This window comes from Gekko japonicus, unplaced genomic scaffold, assembly GCF_001447785.1.
Source record: "Gekko japonicus isolate JY-2015 unplaced genomic scaffold, Gekko_japonicus_V1.1 scaffold4972, whole genome shotgun sequence".
NCBI classification, from domain to species: Eukaryota; Metazoa; Chordata; class Lepidosauria; order Squamata; family Gekkonidae; genus Gekko; species Gekko japonicus.
In genome coordinates this window covers 22,865-44,079 of record NW_015175000.1, presented here as the reverse complement: position 1 = coordinate 44,079, position 21,215 = coordinate 22,865, and the positions used below count along the sequence as shown (strand labels likewise).

General features: G+C 46.1%; 1 protein-coding gene across 1 annotated transcript; it reads left to right on the top strand.

Moving 5' to 3' along the window:
• Positions 1-19,262: 19,262 nt before the first annotated feature.
• On the top strand, positions 19,263-20,207 carry LOC107122153 (olfactory receptor 2G3-like). Its single transcript, XM_015425183.1, has one exon. It carries the CDS (start codon positions 19,263-19,265, stop codon positions 20,205-20,207), a length of 945 nt encoding a protein of 314 aa, XP_015280669.1.
• The last annotated feature ends 1,008 nt before the right edge of the window (positions 20,208-21,215 follow it).

Genomic DNA, 21,215 nt, shown 5'->3' with positions numbered 1-21,215 from the left:
GTTGGAACAAAAGACAACCAAACGCTGCAAAACATCAACATACTGAAGGTGATGAACTTGGATTCGTTAAAACTGTCTGGCAGTTTCCTTGCAAGGAAAGCCACACTCAAGCTTATAAAGGACAGGAGTCCTATATAGCCAAGAACAACACAGAACATAATGGCAGACCCTTCATTGCATCCTGCAACTATTTCTTCTGTAAGAGACTGTGTGCCGAAACTGGGGAATGGAGGGGAGGTTCCCAGCCACAGCAAACAAAAGCCTGCTTGAACGAGGGAGCAGGAAAAGACAATGGAGTTGGCCAGTCTTTTCCCCACCCACTTCCTCATGCTGGACCCTGGTTTGGTGGCCATGAAAGCCACCACCACAGTGATGGTCTTGGCCAACAAGCAGGAAACAGCCACCGAGAAGATGACGCTGAAAGCAGACTGCCGGAGTAAGCAGGTCATCTTTGTCGGCTGTCCAAGGAAGAGGAAAGAGCAGAGGAAGCAGAGCAGGAGGGAGAGGAGAAGAGTGTAGGTGATCTCTCGGTTGTTGGCTTTGACAATGGGGGTGTCTTTGTACTTAATGAATGTCCTTAGTACCAAGACTGTGATCAGGGAAAGGAACCCAGCAGCTGAGGCTAAACTGATCCCTAGAGGCTCTTCATAAGACAGAAAATGTAGCATCCTGGGAATGCAGTGATCTCGGTTCTTGCCTGGATATTTCTCTTCTGGGCATTCGATACAGCTGTCCATATCTGGGGGAAGGGAGGGAGGGGGAAAGGAGGGAAGAAGAGGGGCCCTGTGAGTTCCAGTTCATGTGACAGAGCACCAGCTGTAACACCCACCTTCAATGTAGGTGGCTTGACTTATGATGACTTCTCTCCACTCTGGCATTATGTGTGGATCATATGAGACTGGAAATGTCTTTAATATGTTCTCAGAGCTGTTGCAGAAGAGCTAAGGCTTTGGCGATTTGCTATGGTGTACAAGATCCAGATTTAGTTCTTCTTTCTATACAAATTACCAGATGAAGGAAAGGTCCAGCAACAAATGTGCTGTTGACATGGCGATGCTGCACGGCCGGAGCCAATTGGACAGAGGCCAGCGCAGGAAAGTCGTCGCACAGTGGCAGACTATGGGAGCCTCCCCAGAAGGAGCTGCTGCGAAGCCCGCCGAGACAAGATTCCACCATAAGGAAGTGGCAGAAGGAAAAAGAACAAACACGGCAGCAGGGTGCCTGGTAGGCACTCACCTCCCTAGATATACACTGTATGTGGCACTAGTTAGGAATGCAAAATGCTTGTAAACTGCTCAGAGCCTCCAGGTTTGAGCGGTATAGAAATTGAAAGTATAAATAAAAAAATTAAAAAAAATAAAGATAATCCAAATTTTATCTGCTTTTCTATTTCATACCCCAGTAGGGTTATCACTAGGCAGGACCACACTGTATGAAACAAAGTCCCTCTTTTCATATTGCAGTGCCACAAATATTAAGATTGATCTCATCAAAAGCATTGGAGTCCAATAGCTTTGGAGGGCTAATTTGGAGGGCTAATTCTTATGGTATCCATTTTAGGTGGAGATCCTACTGTAAGTTGCTTTTAACCAATATGGGAAACTCACTAATGACCTTTTGTCTGTAAATGAATGTAGGCTCCTGGCTAAAGCAGACCTCCACAGGTAATATCTCCTGTTCCAAGAGACACTGCTATTGAGTTACACAAAGTGATAATGGGTCAAAATTATTTTTCCCAGTGCAGTGTGTCCCATTATATTTGCACACACATACTTAAATTCTTCATTTCCCATCATACGACCCACAGCTGTATGTGTGAATGGAAAACCTTCAGGAAAAGAACTTAGTATTCATCCTCTTCCCCAGAGTTCTCATTCAAGCCAAAAATTGTCCTAAACTTTCTGCATCAATGATACAAACCTCTGGTTTTCCAAATATTTTTTTTATACACTACAATACATGAGATTTAGCTAAATGATTCTCCGAATTAGCACTATGTGCAGGAAAACTTGCTGTATGATAGCACTCACCCTTCTGCATTGAAATCTTCCCGTTTGGACATCGACCACAACTGTAGCAGCAAAATTTCTCGCCTTCCTTCTTTTGCTTTTGAGACCCAGGAGGACAGGGGTCATTACATAAGGAAAGGGGATGTACCTATCCCAAAACAGGAAAAAAATCCAAGATGGGTTTCAATTTATTGATCCTGCATAAAAACAGAAATGAATATCTGAAATGGAACGATGGAGAATATTATGGGATGAATGTGAATTTTTTATTCCGCTCACAGTGACATCTTCCTCCAATGGACAGAAACTGCCTCCAGCGCAAAGAGCTCTGTGGAGCCTCCTTGCATCAGCAGAATGTCCAATTGTCAGGAGAAGAGATTTTTAAAAATCCAGTCCTAGGCCTACAACAATCTGCTAGCAGCGTGATGGCGAAACCTTTAGAGACCGCGTGCCCAAACTGTGACCCAAAACCCACTTATTTATTGCAAAGTGCCAACACGGCAATTTAACCTGAACGCTGAGGTTTTACTTTAGAAAAAACAACTCATACATTAACTTAAGATGATCCAAACAAAGTAAGGAAAGCAATCCCAAATGCTTTCATTTACTTAAAATTATTTGGCAGAGAATTCCACACTTTAATGATGGTCTGGGCCTGGCTGGGGTGATGGCACGCGTGCCCACAGAGAGGGCTCTGAGTGCCACCTCTGGCACCCGTGCCATAGGTTCACCACCACTGTTCTAGCACTTTCCTGATCCTTACTGTACAGTGACGACACTTTTGTTGGGGGAGGACAGATCTGATGAGTCGCGTTCTTTTTTCCTCACATTCAAAGCTCATCATGTAATCGTCATATCTAGTTTTGAAGACCTGTCCTTTTGCAGATAGCAGACCCCCCCACAAGTTGGCCAGTTAGTGAGAGGACAAAAGATTCTACATACTGGGCATGACCTCCACATATGCAGAAAAAGATAGTATTTGACCAGGTGGCCCGAAGTTCAAAGACCCTCTCTCTACCACAAAAAAGTGTGGTTGTGTTGACACCCACTTAGACTTCTGGGGCACCCAACTGGTGTTCTGGTACAAGGAATCACTTTAAGAGTTTCCAACCCCCAACCCCCCATCATTACGTAGAGTACCCCATGAGAATAGATTCAAATCCTCACCTGGTTAAAACGTCTTTGCCACACGATTAAATGTTCATGAATGATGAATTTTTTTCCTTTGGAATCCACCCTTCCAACCTTCACTCTCAGGAAAGAGTTGTTTGGGAATACCACTGTATTTATTATGTCATATCCAGCTTCTATTTCCCAATTATCATTGAAAGAGACGTGTCCTCCAGCTGAGTTATTAAATGAAATGCCTTGAAGAAGGTGGTGTAGCTTTTTGAAAGAGAAAGGAGAAACCAAGTATTGGAATTGTGTAGCGGTGTGCGCTGAGGGAAAATGTGTTATAATTTTGGATGGGAGCTTCGAGAGGGGGGGGATTTCTTAATGATAGCTCATTTCCAGGTAGGACAGAACTCATTTGGGATGCGAATCCATGTAGTTCCAGAGTTCAGGATGATTATTTTCAAGAGGGGATGTATATGTGTGTTTGGCAGGCATTTATAAAGAGAATGAAACTAAATGAGCACAGCACACAGCCCTCCCTGTAATCTAAAGAAATCCTAATTTTCAAGCAGGAGGCTTCCTGGTGGAATTATAGCCGCCCCCCCACCTAGGCTGGGCCGGCCCTTGCTGAATCTGCATCTGCAGTGTAATGCAGTTTCAGTCTGCTGTGGTGCCGTTGGATATGGTTCCCCCTTTGACTCCCATTTTGGCTTGGGATAAAAGCTAGCCGTCTGCATCAGACCTCACCATTTTTCAGCTACGCTGCCACTGCAGGTGGTGGGGGGATGGAAGCTGCGGGTTGAATGTTCTAAGGGGCTGGAATGTTTCCTTTCATTTTTCACACTGCATCTTATCTTGTAGTTTTGGCTGAGTGACCTTGGTGCCTTTCTCTGCTTGCTTTGCTGGGAACTTTAGCCCATTAGTTTTAGACATGCTTTGATGGGTTGTTCATTGGCTCGTCTCCATCAGGGGACCCCCTTTGAATCGTGCTTCTAACCCACCAGGAAAAAAATATAATAACATAAAAATGTTCCCTGGTTGCTTTTTCAGCTGGGAGGGGGGAGAATTCGGCTCCAGTTGTCTGCTTATTGCTCACAGTGGTTCGAGGGCAGGGAGAAGCAATTGGACCAGCTTAAAACCAAATCCAGGACTTCCGGTTTATGGCGACACGCAGGCAGACGCATCTCCCGGACATCCCAGGGATGCAAACTGCACACCAGCGTGTAGGAGGGGGTGCGATTGGTCACAACCCCCCCAGAGCCTTGATAAAAGGCTCCTAGCCAGGGGGCTTTTGAGGGGCGACCTCTTCGATGGCGTGATGCCGGAGAATTGAGGTGCTTCTCCGCCCCGAAGATCCTGCCGCTAAGTGACCGTATGGTACGAGTGCTGCTGACCGGGACAAGCGTTGGAGATTGGGCGGAGAAACCGATGCCAAGCGAGGCCGGTTGGCCAACAATGAACTGTGAGTTCACTCTTAAACTGATTTGGGATGCATTCAGAGCAGATAGTTATACATGTCCAATTGATGGGTAAAACTTCTGACCAATAGACCATACGCGTTTCGGCCCCTTACAGCCTTCCTCAGTGATCAATGTTCCTATTGTGTAATACCACACATCCAGAAATAATGAAGTATTTCTAATCCATATTTCTCCTTTCCAGGACTCAAGCTCAAGTCACAGTTTTAGAGAGCCAGGTGTTGCTTTCTCATACACTTTGCAGTTGCTAAATGTTTGTCTAATGGGCCCTGGATAGTAACTGCACTAATTCTCCAAATTATTCTGGCAACGAATATCCCATGTGTCTGGATGTGTGTCACTTCCATCAAAGGTAGTAGCCGCCAGGAAGACCAATGCAGATTAGACCCCTGTGGCATGAGAGCTGAGCCTGGCACATCTGAGTGCCCCGACAGGGTGAGGGAGCTGGCGTCCAACCTGCCTGATGCAAAGGGAGTCTGCACCCGGCCTGATCAAATGCTGCGTGAAGCAAGGTGGAACCACTGGCCCAGCCCAATGCCATACAAGATGAGGTGGGGGAAGCAGCACTTGGCCCACCCAAGCACCACACGAGGTGTAGGAGGCAGCAGCTCTCCTGAACCCTACAGAGGTGAAGAGAAGGAGGAGGCACCTGGCATGGCCTGCCCGAGCCCCTGCATGAGGGAGGTGGTGCCACCTGGATCACCCAATTCGCTCCCAATGTGAGGTGAGGGAGGCCGTGAAGCCTGGCTTGGCCCACCCAATCCCTTCACAAGGCAAGACAGGCAGCGGAGGCTGGCTCAGCGAACCTGATCACCATAGGGGATAAAGGGAGGTTGTGTCCTGCCTGCCCAAGCCTCATGTCATGCAAAGAAAGAGGTGCCTGGCCAATTGGTTATGCAGGCTAATGTGTACAACACCTTTTTAAAATGGAAGGGGAAGGCGGACCCTGCCTTTCTTTGTCCTATTCTGTTCAAGGAAGCAAAATAATCCCACACCGAGGACATTACCTGCCAAGCCTGGAGATTTTGCAGGTCATCGTTTTTAAACCACATGTTTTTCTTCTGATTGGGGGAAGAGATAGCATGCAAAACATGTGCCACGGCATAGACAGCATTACAGATCCCATAACTGTGGCCAGTCATGCGCATTTCAAAAACAGTCGGAGGAAGGCTCTCCAGCCTCGCCTCCCCAGTGCATGTCTCATCAACTTTCACTGGCTCTGTAGGATTTGGAAATGAGCAGTCAAAGGCTTGCTCCCAGAAGTCCTTGGGGAAACCATTTTCTTGTGACCAGTGATGTTTCCTGATCCGCAGATATTCCTGGAACCCTGGGAACTCGTTGAACTGCATTTGGAAGGAAATTGCCCCTTGGAAGATTTGGAAATCTAAATTCCTTGCCATACTTGTCGCCGCTAAATCAATCTGGCCCATCATAATCCACACCTTTCTGAAGGACTCCTTCTCAATATATTCCGGCTCTTCTAATAACAGGGAAAAGTTTATCATATTAATGGTCAAAAGTTCTCCATAGAGGATGAATGTATTGGCCTTGCTGCTGCTGATGAAGTGTGGGTAGATTTCTCCCATTAAACCATTAAGATCACCCGGCTTTTCAAAATTGCTTTGCTGTGGGATTCTTCCTATGAATGACAAACAGATTCCCTTTTGGGTGAGCAAGGGCTCCATGACCTTTATGAAATGGTCTCCAGTGTCATCATCCAAAACAAAGAGTCCAACCCACGTCCATCCAAAATGAAGAAGCAGATGAATCAGAGCCTTATACTGATGAGATTCATTTAGGAGCATGCGGTAAAAGGAAGGGAAGTCTTTTGTCTCCCTCTTCTCTGGGGCAAAGGACCCATAGGTGAGCTGAAAGGAAAGGAAAAGTTTTCTAGAAACACAGGAAGAGGCAGAAATGTGCATGTACGGATTTTCACATTTGGCCAGAGTTATAAGTCCAGGATGCTTGGATGGGTAAAAATTCTCAAGTTTCAGGAATATGTCTAAAAATGTCTTCTTGCTACCTCATATTTCCAATTTCCCTTGTGTTATTCCACTCTCTATTTGTCCTTTTTCTTTAGTGCCCCAGATTACTTTGTCTTTATTACTGCCTTAAAAACCAAAAAAAGAAGCTGACATTGAGATATGGTTCCTTGATCCCACAGGACTGTAAATTTAAATTATGGATGTGTTTTATTGTTGTACGCTGCCCTGAGTCCTGTTCTATGTGGGAGAGTGGTTTACAAATTTTAGATAGATAGATAGATAGATAGATAGATAGATAGATAGATAGATAGATAGATAATAAATAATAATACTCTGTTGAAAAGTAATTAAATAGAAGACTGCAGTGCTAGTAAATATAGTGATGTTGTATATCACTTTAAAGGGGATTAGACAGATTCATGAATTATATGTCCTTCAACCACAACTGGCCACCCAGAAGCTCAAATCATTCCACTAAGATCACTGTGGAAAGACAATGTGAACTCTTCATCTCCGGTGATTACACATTAAAAGAAATGGCCTCACTCGCAGACCTCCCTGCCCATCGCTATTAATTTGGTGTCAAACATATTGAATGTGAAGTGCTACGATAGGGTGTCTTCATAAGTCTTTTCCACCATGCATAATTCTTCCCACATCCATTTTATTCTCACAACAGTCCAGTGAGGTAAGTTTGGCTGAGAGAGTGTTTGACCCAAGGTCACCCAATGAGTAACATAGCTGAATGGGGAAATGAACCCAATTCTCCACCATCTTACTTTATCATCTAATCCAGGGGTGTGGAACTCATTTGTTATGAGGGCCAGATCTGAAATAAATGAGACCTTGTTGGGCCAGGACATGTGTCCTAAAATGTAATGCCAGGTGATGGAGATATAAACTTTATAAAGGACATAAACACAAAGATTTAATTTTTTTACTTAAAACAAAAAACATGCTTAAAACATTAGCTCTGTAAGCTGCAAAGCTACTTTTGATTTATTGACATTCACCACGGAAATCTCATGCACAGAGTTCTGAGTCTAGGACCCAGGTTAAATAATGAAATGGTGGAGTGATTAGGAGAGTCTGGTGAAACAAGGTATGATGCAGCAGCAGCAGAACTGGAAGCAGGAGATGGCCAGTTCCACTGTTGGCCTGATAGAAGCCCTCTGGGGGCCTGATCCGGCCCCTGGGCCACATGTTTGACACCCCAGATGTAATCACTACACCCAATGGGCTCTTGTAGAACATTTTATGCAGGATGTAAACCAGTAGGGATGAGATATTGGACAGCATCTTATTATTCATAGAAAGGATACGTGTGTGTGTGTTTATGCAGATCATAATTGCTGTGGACATTTGCATCTCCAGCTGAAGGGTCTCAGGTTAAATGTATGTGGTATAGTTTCCCAGAAATGATGCCTTAAAAACAAACACAAACTTTTTATTTTTCACTGGAGCAGGCTAACACAGATACCCCTCCGGAATCTATCCTGTCTCTCTGATACATGTCAACATGCATACATCCTACCTGTGGGACTTTGTAAAGACCTAAGATGTCTGCCATTCGGTCTGAGATATCACCCTTCAGTCCCCCGATTACACCCGTCAGGTTGTTCTGGAGGTCACATTTGTAGCCGGGGACAAATCCGTGCGCTCTAAAGAGCAAGTCCAGAGTGGTCCGATAGGTCATCTTTGCATCATAGTAGCTGTCATAGATGTGGAAACCAAGCGTAAGGTTGGGCAAGATCTTTGGATTCTGATTTACCTCCTGGACGGCAGATACTAAAGCTAGGACATGTTGGTAGAGCTTGGTCACCATTCTGTAAACAGAATTAAATACTCTTTAACAGGAGAATCCAATCACACACCAAATGATTTTTATCATATTTTTGGACCGTTCTTACACCTACTTAGTGATTAAGCAGTTAATAAACATCTTTTTCTTCTGCCACTAAATGACACTAAAGATACATGAAAATACTAAGCACTGAGTGTTATTCACAGAATGTTGGCAAATTGTTTTTCGAACAAGGGATCACAGCCTTTACTTATCATGACCATCCCCTATTTTATGATAGCTACTTTTGATAAATCACAGGGCGATTTCTCACTAAAGCTGCCTCACAGCGCAGCCCCGTTTGCCCTGACACAAACATGTTAATTTCACAACCGGGGCTGCGGGGCTGCATTTGACCCGCGGCTTCGCCCAATTCCCTCCGCAGTTTTGTGATCCTCAAAAACCAGGATCACGAAACTGCGGAGGAAATTGGGCGAAGCTGCGGGTCAAATGCAGCCCCGCAGCCTCGGGTGTGAAATTAACATATTTGTGTCGGGGCAAACAGCGGCTGCGCCGTGAGGCAACTCTAGTGAGAAATCGCCCACAGTCTGCACTTTGCCCTTTTCTGCCTTCGTTTTCCTTATTTTAACCAATCTATATGAAATGCTTCTCCCAGGACACAGGATTGAAAGCGCTTACAAAGGCATACCTTGTTTATGCCAAAAATACCCCAGGGGGAAAAAATCAGCTATGGAACACAAAAGCCAAAAACAAGGAAACAAAACAGAAAATGGTGCTAATCTGCAGGTCAAATCAAGAAGCAGCCTCTCCTTTCCCAGTCCCAAATATTGATATTATCTTTAGGCCAAAGCAGACTGGCAGCTCCACAGGTGAGCAGAAGAGCCACAATCTGCAATCCAAGGTGGTCAGCCAACTCAGTGAATACTGCAAACTGAACATCTTCCTTTATTATTGCAATGAATGTTGTCAGCTTCTTAACTGGCAGTATATTGAGAGGGGACTCCATTTGACAACCAATAAGGCTGTATCGGGAGGCCTCTGTAAACAGAAGCCATCCACAATGATGCTTGCAGGGAGAAGGGGAACATGGACCCATGGATTATTTTTATTACTGATTGATTAATTGCCTTTGCTGAAGTATTTCTAATCCATATTTCTCCTGTCCAGGACTCAAGCTCAAGTCACATAGAAAAATTAGAAATACACAATATCAGTTTACAACAACAGCAATAACTGTTGGAAATGTATGTGTTTACAAGGTCTGATTCAGTCATTATGGGGTTAACTTGTATTCCTAGTTTGCTATTGTTTAGACTGACCTGGAGGGGATACCTGGCACTGAGCCAATGGGGAATTAGCCCAGGAAAAGTAACTTCTACTTTGATGCAGATTGGTCATTTGTTTCAGGTGACTTCCTTTCTAGGGGTCAAGAAGAAGGAGACAAATCTCCATTACGTGTGTGCTTGTCTTGTCTGTAGGAAGCTTAGAAATGTAGCTCTTAGTATCATGTTAATTTGTAGCAATCCCGTGAACCCTTTTCCCTTAGTAATAAAGGTTTTTTAAAGGCAAAGAACTCTCTTCTTTCCAATAGAGCAAGATCCATCAAATAGTCTGAGTATTAAACAGTTATTGACTATTTTACAACAATAACAACCCCCTACAAAAAATGAGGAGCTGCGGTGGCTCAAGTGGTTAAGACGCTGAACTGCAGGCTGTGGAAGGTCAGTAGTTCAGCAGTTCGAGACCTGGGTGCCGCATGGCAGGAGTTCCAGCTCTTGCCAACCTAGCCGTTCGAAAGCAAGAAATTGCAAGGAGATAAATAGGGACCACTTCGGTGGGAAGGTCACAGCATTCCGTGCGCCTTGGTGTTTAGTCATGCCGGCCACATGACCACGGAAACGTCTTCGGACAGCGCTGGCTCTTCGGCTTTGAAACGGAGATGAGCACCGCAACCCTAGAGTCGGATTCAACTGGCTTTCGAGCAAGGGAGACCTTTACCTTTACCTTTACAAAAAACGAACAGCTGACCCAAAACCTGTACCATTATTATAGTCAAAGATATCATCTAATCAGGAATTAAAAGGTCCTCCTAAAAAAACGAACCCTGACTGTTGTGTGGTTGTTATTTTAAAACCTCCCACCAATAAAGCATATTCCCTCCTGGCATTTAGGCCTCTTCAAAGTAGATGCAGCCACAGAGAAGATCTGTGTATATGCCGAGGCTGATTTTACATATGCACATTAGGGGATGCAAAGGATACCCTGACTGGATGAGGAAAACTACATTTATATAAATTGAACACATTTATGAAATGACCTCCACCCCCACCCCCCAATGATTCCAAGTAGTAGTGCCCAAGACTGAGAAAATGAGGGTCTGGTCACACGGACGTTTAGTGTGGGACTCGCAGCCAATCTCTCCCACATTAAAGTTTCCTGTCTATATAGGCAATCCTGCCTCCCGCCCCGAAGCCGGCAGAGTCCTGCAGTTTTTGCTCTTTTATCCGCGTTTTTTTGACCCCTGTTGGAACTGGTGTTTTCCCTCTATCTTGCGGTTTATATTCGCTTCTTTGGTATCTGGACATCGATCCGCCGTGATAGCGCTTCCCCCCCTTTTTTTCTTTGTTTCCGGTTAAAGTCATGCACATGCTCAAACGGGCGCTCATTTTTATTTTGTTTTTTGGGGTTGTTTGTGTGTATGTACGCCCCAGCGCCCGAGCGACCAAGCGCCTGTTTAACCACATTGTTTATTGATAGACGAGCGCATGCGCAGTTTTTTTTTTAAAAAAAACAAAACCCGCGATCGCGGGCACGGCGCGGCTGTGTGAACATTTACTCGCGCAAGTAAAGCGGGATGCAGAGGGACCGTCTGAACCCCATCAAAGCGACATGGATGTCCCGGATGTAATTACTGCGGGAAAACTCACGCGGCAAGGGGTCCGTGTGACCATGACCTGACAAAGAGAAAAGATAAGGGGAACCAAACATAGAAGGTATCATTACTTTGGAATATTCTCTCTCTCTTATCAACTACAGTTAGAGTTTAAGTCCTAGTAAAATTCACATTCATGTGGAGTGAAAGAAAGGACTTACAGTGGAACTTCAAATAAACGCTTTGAAGGGGGTTCTTCAAAAGGAAGTACGGGATGAGTCGAAACTAGCTGAGAAAGGATCCCACCAATGAGGAAGTCCCCTGCCTGGTACCATTCATGTGGAACAGGGACAGGATCCTTTAGGAAGCATTGCAAAGCAATTACATACCGCATCATGGGAATCAACAGAAATACTGTCAACAAAAACTTTACCATTCTTGCAGAAAGCATCTCCTTTGATGCAGACTCTCCTGTGACCATTCTACAGCCTAAGGACTACCTTGGGTAGACACTGCATGATCCGCTACTGTTCTTTCTTAAAGGGAACTGTACCAGCTTCCATTCCATCAACACTTGCAAAGGCATGCCTGGAGTGCTCGCTGAGATGGAGCAGGGTCAGATTTCAAGGGCAAATGACCAAACCAAGGTGTCCTAGCTTTAAGGGACAGAAACCTTGCTTGCCTCTTGTCCCTCCTGCCAGAAGTCAGTGGCCATAGGGGGTTTAAATGACCATTTTCAGACTTCCCTCTCGATCGCTTCCTTCCCTCTTTGTGGTTTGTCAAGAAGAAATTACAGTGATTGGCATAATTGCAAGAGGAGATGATTCCCTCTGCAGAAATTGAACTCTGTGCTAACATTAATATGAAAACTTTGTCTTGTTGTTTTTAACCGACTCCTAGAGATGAGCTGATGTGTCCATTTCCTCTTTTTTTTTCCCTACCACACTTTTATTTTTCCCTTCCTCCAAGGAGCTTGGCGGGGAGCAAGTATGGGTCTCCCCTCCACCGGTTTATCTTCCCAGCAGCCCTGAGTTCGAGAGGAATAATGGGTGACTGGGAATTTGAACCACGAATTCCCAGTTCCGGCCTAATGCTACTGCTGCTGCTGATTCTTTCATGTCCTTTGTATGGGCTCCTGTTAGCGTTGCCAACCTTCAGGTTGGGGCTGGAGTTCTTCCAGTATCGCAGCTGATCTCCAAATTAGAGTGATCTGGTCACCTGGAGGAAATGGTGGCTCCAGGGAGAAATGCTCCCTCTAAGCCGATGAGTCTTGTGACCAAAAATCCTACTTTGTGAGCTACTGGCATTAATTTTGTGAGCCAGAGATTTGGCTACTGCATAAATTAGTTTGCTTTGGAGCCATCCTTCCTGAGCTAAGACAGAAATGTGTGAGCTGGAGGCTAAAAAAACTGTGAGCTAGCTCACACTAACTCCTCTTCACGGGAACACTGCCAGGGAGTGGATTCTGTGGTATCAGATCTCCTTTCCAAAATTGGCCCTTGGCAGGCACTGCCCCCATATCTCTCAGAAATTGCCCAGGCTAGAGTTGGCAACCCTACCTCTTGTGGTACCATTTTATAATGCTGATATGTTATATGATGGGGTAGAGGGTATATGATGGATGGAAGGTGTCATGGTATAGCCTGCTCTCATCAGATCAGGTAAGTAGGGTCAGCCCTGGTGAGCACTTGGATGGGAGACCACCAAGGAAGAATGTTCATTGATTTTTGAGGATGCTTATGTACTTTTGAACTATTTGCTTGTCCCTTCACGGCTAACCAATGGACAGCCAGCATAATGTAGTGTTTAAGAGCGGTGGCCTCTAATTTGGAGTCTCCAGATTGGAGAACTGGCTTGATTCCCCACTCTTCCTCCCCAGGAAGGAGGAAGACAGGCTCCTTAGCATAGGAAGTTACAGATCTAGATCTCTATAAAGTCACCATTACCTTGAAGTTACCTTGAAGTTTTCTCCAGCTCTTCAGGACAGCACATGATTAAATGGCTGCCTCTCCAGACCTCAGTTAAGAGTTCTGTCTGCTCTGATGAACTCAGCACAAAAAAGATCTCTTCCTTGCTGCAAGGAGGAGGAGAGGAGGAGATTGGATTTATACCCTGCCTTTCACTACCTGAAGGAGTCTTAGGTCCCTGCCACACAGGGGGAAAGGAACGGGCGAAAGTGCGTCTTTATAAAGTCGCACCAAAAGAAACACGCGGCGGCGGGATCACATTGATCCCCTGAGCCGTGGCGCATTCCCTCAGATGCCGGGGAAAGTGACAGTGGGGAATGGGAGACTGCCGAACTGCGCATGTCTGAGCATGCGCAGTTCAGCCAGGAGCCGGGGATGCGCCAGCAGAAGGACGCGCCGGCGATCCTATGGCTGGCCTTGATGCGGCCACGCTGGAAGAACCACCTCGGTAGGTGGCGTATTTTCGCTGTGCCTTTTCGGGGGTTGGGGACGGATTGGGGACGGTTGTGCACTGCTTCCCAGATGTTGCGGTGAGATCGCGCCCGTTTGCTGCACCCCCAATCCGTCCCTCTCCCGGGCCAAACCTTTACATGTGACCGGGGCCTTAGAGTGGCCAACAATCCATTTCCCTTCCCGCAACAGATACCCTGTGAGGTAGGTGGGGCTGAGAGAGCTCATTTGAGAACTGCTCTTGAAAGAACTTATAACTGACCCAAGGTCACACCAGCAGCTGCATGTAGAGGAGTGGGGAATCAAACCCGGTTCTCACAGATTAAAGTTTGCACTCTTAATCACTACACCAAACTGGAGTTTTTATCATATCTGTTTCTCCACTCACTGACCAGATCAGATTAGGTCAAAAAACAACATTTTCCTGAAGTTTCCAGAAACTTCTTTCCTGAAGTCTCTCTAGTATTTAATTCCTCCAGATCTCAGTTCCCTGCTTGGGGCGGGGGGGAACTTGACCATCCCATTGTCTAGAAGTATTAATATTTGTATGAAGGTGTGATGAGGTAAGTCTGGAAAGCAACTGAATTGACTTCTCCTCTTCCTGCCTGTTCTTTGCCCCGGGTGGGGGGATTAAAACACAAAGTAAAGGTTTTGCTCATTTCAACCTCCAAGAAAAAAAATCATTTCTTCACAAAGGCAATGGGTTAAACTTCCCTCTCTCCTTCCTTTGTTGGCCTGCTTACCTAGCTACCACAGCAGCCAACAACTAGGGACTCTGGAGTTCTCGGTGTGGGCGGGGTCATTATCTGATTATAGCTAAAGAGATCCCGGAATATATTGTGGGACTGGTCACTTTTTAAAATTAGACAGTAGGAGGAGGAAGTATTGTGATGGGGTAATGATAATGTTTTTGAGAGCCCTGGATGGGAAATGTGTTAAATGACTTCCCAAAACACAACAGATGATCCAGGTACCAGGAACAGAACGTGCATAGCAGATGTCCTGCAGCTGAAATCCTTTTACAAAAACATATCCATCAATCACCTGAAGACAGTATCTAGCCTGAGAAGTCCAACTCTGAGCTCCCTTTTGCATTGACTTTGTGACACACCAGAACTCTGAACCATCCACTTAGTTTTTCAGCCTGCCCCACACAAGTTGAAATCCACCTTCGATCTTTGAAGTACCTGGGACTAGGAGGGTGGAAGGGGTGGCATCAAGGATTTTTGAGGAAAGAGGAAATACAAATCCATTTTACACCTTTGCTTGCAAAATCATGTGCTGCTATGCCTCCGAACTGTGGCCATTACAGAAGATTTTCCACAAGCAGACAAAATCCATTTGAATACCTTGTAATGGGAGGGATCACATGGGCATAGACCCTGGGAGGGATGCTGCCTGGGCATAGACCCTGGCTAAGGTGGAGACAGACAAAATGTATTAGGTGTACATGTGTTTGGGAAAACTGCACATTTTCAATGTCTGCCTGGACACATCCCAGCCCTATGGGAAGAGTCAGAAAAACTGGTGGGTAAATTTGAGCCTAGTATCCAAGCAAATATATTAAATAAGGCTGTAGTTGTAGATGTAGAAGTGGTTAAGACGCTGAACTGCAGGCTGTGGAAGTTCAGTAGTTCAGCAGTTCGAGACCCGAGTGTGCCGCATGGCGGAGTGAGCTCCCGTCTCTAGTTCCAGCTCCTGCCGACCTAGCAGTTCAAAAGCAAGAAATTGCAAGGAGATAAATAGGGACCACTTCGGTGGGAAGGTAACAGCGTTCAGTGCGCCTCGGTGTTTAGTCATGCCAGCCACATGACCACGGAAACGTCTTCGGACAGCGCTGGCTCTTCGGCTTTGAAATGGAGATGAGCACTGCAACCCTAGAGTCGGATTCGACTGGCTTTCGAGCAAGGGAAACCTTTACCTTTTACCTTTATACAAGCAAATATATTAAATAAGGTTGTAGGGCATGTTTGCTCCTTACAGAGTGTGCAAGTTGAACAATGGCTTAATTTACGATTTCAGATCTTTGGGGAGAACAGGCTAATTTGTCATTGTGCAATCCTAACCAAAGTTACACTCTTCTAAATCCATTGAAGTAGCAGGGCTTAGAAGGGCAGAACTCTGTTTAGGATGGCACGGCAAGTTGCCCGACTCTTTCCTCTAACAGTTTAGAAGACTGAATTATGGAAAGTTTCCCTTTTTCTATATGAAGCCCATGGGACACAAGAGAATTAGCCAGCACACGGCTATGATCCAGAGGAGAGCATTAAAGGGAACAGCACTATCCTTGGGGAAAATCTCCACAGTCTTATTGCCTTACTGAATCTTCAAGCGTTTGATGATAACCACTGGGAGACATGCTGCCACTATTGAATTAATCACAATAGAGGTGGCTTTGAACAAACCAGATTGCACTGACCATAGACATTTCTTGGAGAAGCATGTTGAGGCTGGTTAGGGATGACGGCTTTGTGGTAGACTGCATAGGGCCCTGACATCTCAAGTCAGAGAACAAAAGCACTAAGGCATCGATGGGCATCTACCGGAGGTCTTGGAGGTTCACTACGAGCCAAGGGAGACCAGAAGCAGTATTTTCTACCAGGATTTTTTAGAAGCAGAGTGGTTGAGGAGTGTGCTAAAGGGAGGTAGGGTCCAGAGCTTAGGGACAGAGGATAGGATTTTCATGTTTGAGGTCTCCCGAATTTCATGTTAGAAGAAGTATATTAGCAAGGCATAAGTGGATGTCCACCTGAGACCTTGGAGAGCCTCTGCCAGCCAAGAGTTAGCAAGGCATAAGTGGATGTCCGCCTGAGACCTTGGAGAGCATCTGCCAGCCAAGAGACACAGTCCTTCCAAAAAGGACCTTCTACCTGTGTCAGCACTGTGTCAGATCCTGACTTCTACCTGTGTCAGATCCTGCTCATGTACTAAGCCGCTTCAACCCTAACTTTGCACTCGATGTTTTGCCTTGGAAAAGATGTTGACTTCCATCCATCTTCCCCTAATGGAGTTTCTGACTGGGCAAGAGTAGCAATCTAAAGAGGATCCGATCCAAGCAGAATTAAGAACCATTGCCACTTTTTTTTGGGGGGGGGGCAGGGAGTGCACCTGTGTACAACCTAAATAATTCTAGTAGTTCTAGTGTCACGTTTTTCCCTATTTTACTGCCAGGGAATCTCACTGCTTTCTGCTATTCTGCTGGAGAGACAAGACACATGGCATCAGGCTTCTGAGATCTACCACAGGCACCATTTTCAGAAGAACGGAGAGAATCTCTCCACCAGTAACATTTCTGCCATGGATGCTGGAAGTGCCCTGGCCACTGACACCGCATCAGCAGAGCTTGTAATTTTCCATTAGAAACTGAAGCAATACTCTCTTCGTTTTTGTACACCTTGACATACACCTGTGGGAAAAAACACTGTTTATTGCTTGCAGAGATACACCTGTGAGAGTCATGAAGGTAAGCTTATATTTATAGTTTGGAATTCAGATTGTGGAGAAAGTGTCGCATCTTGTTGTTTTCACTGGTATTCTGAGGCCAGGTAGTGTGCCATTGCTCTGCAGTGTTAGATAACCTGGAGAGTTTTCGTGCTGAAAATTGTATTGATTTCAACATGTGTTTCATTTCTTGCTTTCAAAGAGTTCTTTTGTTTCCTCAGCTTCTCTAGCTTCTCTAAGGGCCTGTAGAAATAAAGGCTATCTGTGTTCTGGACGTGTCCTCAACACACTCAGTTCCAGATTTAACCATTTTGTTCCAGAACAATGCTCAGAAAACATGGGATGGGATCCTTACATTTCCAATTTTTCCAATTTTGGAGGATTAATTTTAAAAAATCTCATATGAATCATTTTTCTCTTTTTCACATGTGTCCTCAACACACTCAGTTCCAGATTTAACCATTTTGTTCCAGAACAATGCTCAGAAAACATGGGATGGGATCCTTACATTTCCAATTTTTCCAATTTTGGAGGATTAATTTTAAAAAATCTCATATGAATCATTTTTCTCTTTTTCACATGGTTTTCCACTCAGAATTTACTATGAATGTACTATACTATGAATTTACACTCAGAATTTACTACAATGTAAGACAACCAGTGGCTCAAGTGGTTAAGACACTGAACTGCAGGCTGTGGAAGGCCGGTAGTTCAGCAGTTCGAGACCCAAGTGCGCCGCATGACAGAGTGAGCTCCAGTCTCTAGTTCCAGCTCCTGCCAACCTAGCGAAAGCAAGAAATTGCAAGTAGATAAATAGGTACCATTCAGTAGGAAGGTAACAGCATTCCGTGAGCCTTGGTGTTTAGTCATGCTGGCCACATGACCACAGAAATGTCTTCAGACAGCGCTGGCTCTTTGGCTTTGAAACGGAGATGAGCACCGCAACCCTAGAGTCGGATTTGACTGGCTTTCGAGCAAGGGAAACCTTTACCTTTTACCTTTTAAGGCAACCTAGAGCATCTAGGACATTTGAAAATACTTCCTATACACACTGTAGATGTTTTGAACACCCACAGTCAAGATGGATTTTTTTTACACCTATAGGGTGCTGACATCTTCATGAGTGGACCCCACAGGGCCTTTTTACTTATAGGTCACTGCCTGCTTTCTGCTGCTGACTCTTCAAACTACAAAACATGTACCTTGGTGGCAGAAGGTAGTTTGCAGCTGTATTTCAAATCTTTGGAATGCTCACATTTTTTTTCCCTGTAGAAAATGAAGGCATACAATTTTACGTGCTGCATATGTGGCTAAAACAGAAAGCTTGGTTTTGATTTCATAAAGCATTTGCCTATATTGCAATTTTACCAATATTTCCAGGATTTCCCCCTGAAAACAAAATATGCCCCCCCCCAATGGCTTCACAATTCCCAGGAAACTTTGCACCCATAAAAACTCTTGGAGAAGTCAAGCACTGAGTAATGAGGAATGTTTTAAGACATGTGAGCCAAATCGAGAAACCCCTGACATTCAGTACTTTTGAGAGACATTTTTTCCTAGTAAGGGAATCTTTAAGAATCAGTTAAAAGATAATTCTCATGATTGGAACAAGGTAACGATGCCAAGTTTGACAGGGCTGACTTGAAGTTCCTCGTTGAGAGCCAGTTTGGTGTAGTGGTTGAGTGCGCGGACTCTAATCTGGGAGAGCTGGGTTTGATTCCCCACTCCTCCACTTGCACCTGCTGATGTGACCTTGGGCAAGCCGTAGTTCTGATAAGAGCTGTCTTTGAATAAGAGCAGATTCTGTCAGAGCTCTCTCAGCCCCACCTACCTCACAGGGTGTCTGTTGTGGGGAGGGGAAGGGAAAGGAGTTTGTAAGCTGCTCTGAGACACCTTTGGACACTGAAGGGCAGGGTGTAAATCCAATCTCTCTCTCTCTCTCTCTCTCTCTCTCTCTCTCTCTCTCTCTCGCTCTCTGTTATCGGTGGACACCGAGACGGCGTGGGCTAACACACTCTCTCTCTCTCTCTCTCTCTCTCTCTCTCTCTCTCTCTCTCTCTCTCTCTCTCCAAGTTGTCCCGTTACCAAATATTGTTACTCTCAGTTGCATTTCCCGTTTTGTTGCAGGCAGAAAGCCAGGATGCAAACTAAGAACCTCACGTATGTGACAGAAATCATCTTAGTGGGACTCTCCAACCACCGACAGACACAGATCCCTCTCTTTTGCGTGATCCTGCTCATGTACTTGCTTACTGTTGGAGGGAATCTACTGATTATCCTTTTGGTGAGAACCAGCTCCCACCTCCAAACCCCCATGTACTTCTTTCTGATGCACCTCTCAGGACTAGAGATCTGTTACGTCACCAGCACCTTGCCCCAGATGTTGGCTCACCTGCAGTCTGGGAATGGAACCATGTCCTTCCCCCGTTGCATGGCCCAGCTGTACGTTTCCTTGTCTTTAGGGGGTGCCGAATGCGTCCTGCTGGGTGCCATGGCCTACGACCGCTACCTGGCCATCTGTCATCCTCTGACATATGCCATCATCATGGGCAGATGGCACCAGTTGCAGCTAGCCTCAGTGTCCTGGGCCACTGGCTTCCTCTTTGCTTCGATTAACATGGTGTGCACACTCCGTTTGTCCTTCTGTGGCCCCAACCGTCTCAACCACTTCTTCTGCGAGCTGCCCATGTTGGTGAAACTGGCTTGTGGCGACACTCACGTCACAGAGGCCATCCTTTTCGTTCTGTCAACGGTGGCCTCGCTGGGCCCCCTGTCTGTTATCCTGACTTCTTATGGGCTCATTCTGTCCACGGTGTTACGAATGCCGTCTGCCTCAGGACGCCACAAGGCCTTCTCCACGTGTGCTTCCCACTTGGCCGTCGTCACCATGTTCTACGGCACCATCATCTCGATGTACTTGATCCCCCGGTCGCACACGGCCCCTGATCGCGACAAGCAAATCGCTGTCATTTACGTGGTGATCACCCCTCTTCTCAACCCGATCATATATACTTTGCGGAACAAGAATATCCACAGGGCGGTGACGAAAGTGCTGCAAAGGAAGGTGTTCGCATCAAAATACTGATCCCTTGCTTGATGGTCCTGGCTCTGCCTGGGGGCCATTAGAAATATGAGTAGTGCCTTCTATGAGTCCCTGCCCTACCCTGGATGGCCTGGCCTAGCCGTGTCTGGGAAGCTAAGCAGGGTCAGTCCTGACCAGGGCTATTTTTGGGCAGGAACGCACAGAAACGGAGTTCCGGCTGGCTCCTGAGTTCATTAGCATAATAGGCCACACCCAACAGCAGAAACTCATTAGGATTGGCTACATTAGGGGTGTGTGGCCTAACATGCAAAGGGTTCCTGCTACAAAAAAAGTCCTGGGTTTTGACAACAAACAAGGTAAACAGAATAAGAAGCAAAAGGTGGGTGTGGCTGGATGACAACACTTCTGGTGACATGGGGGTGTGGCCTAATGTGCTAATGAGCTGTGCTGTCGGGGTGTGGCCTACTATGTTAATGAGTTTCTGCTGCTGGGTGTGGCCTGTTATGCTAATGAGTTCCTGCTGGGCTTTTTCTACAAAAAAAGCCCTGGTCCTGACTAGAATTATGGACAAAAACACAAGTGAAGCTGCCTGATACTGACTCAGACCTTTGGTCATGAAGGTCACTACTGTCAACTCAGACTGGCAGCAGCTCTCCAGGGTCTCAGGCAATGGTCTTTCAGGCCACCTATTGCCTGGTCCTTTTAATGGGAGAAGCCAAGCGTTGACCCTGGGACCTTCTGCATGCCAAGCAGACGCAAACCCACTGAGCCACAGCCCCTCTCCTGGGAGACCTCCAAGCAGAGGTCATTTCGGGGGGGAACGTGGGGGATCGCAGTTCCCCCGGGTGAGGTACGGGGGGCGGGGCACATGATGAAGCCCCCCCCGCTTCTGGCCACCCCGCTTCCGGCCCTCATTCAGCCAGGAGGAAGCAGGAGAAGAGGGAGGGTAAGTTGCTTCCTCCCTGCCTCTCCCCACCCCTGCCTGCCTGGGGCCAGGGAGGGCCTTCGCGGGGCTTCCTTGCACTCCCGCCGGCCTTGCAGGTCCACCGC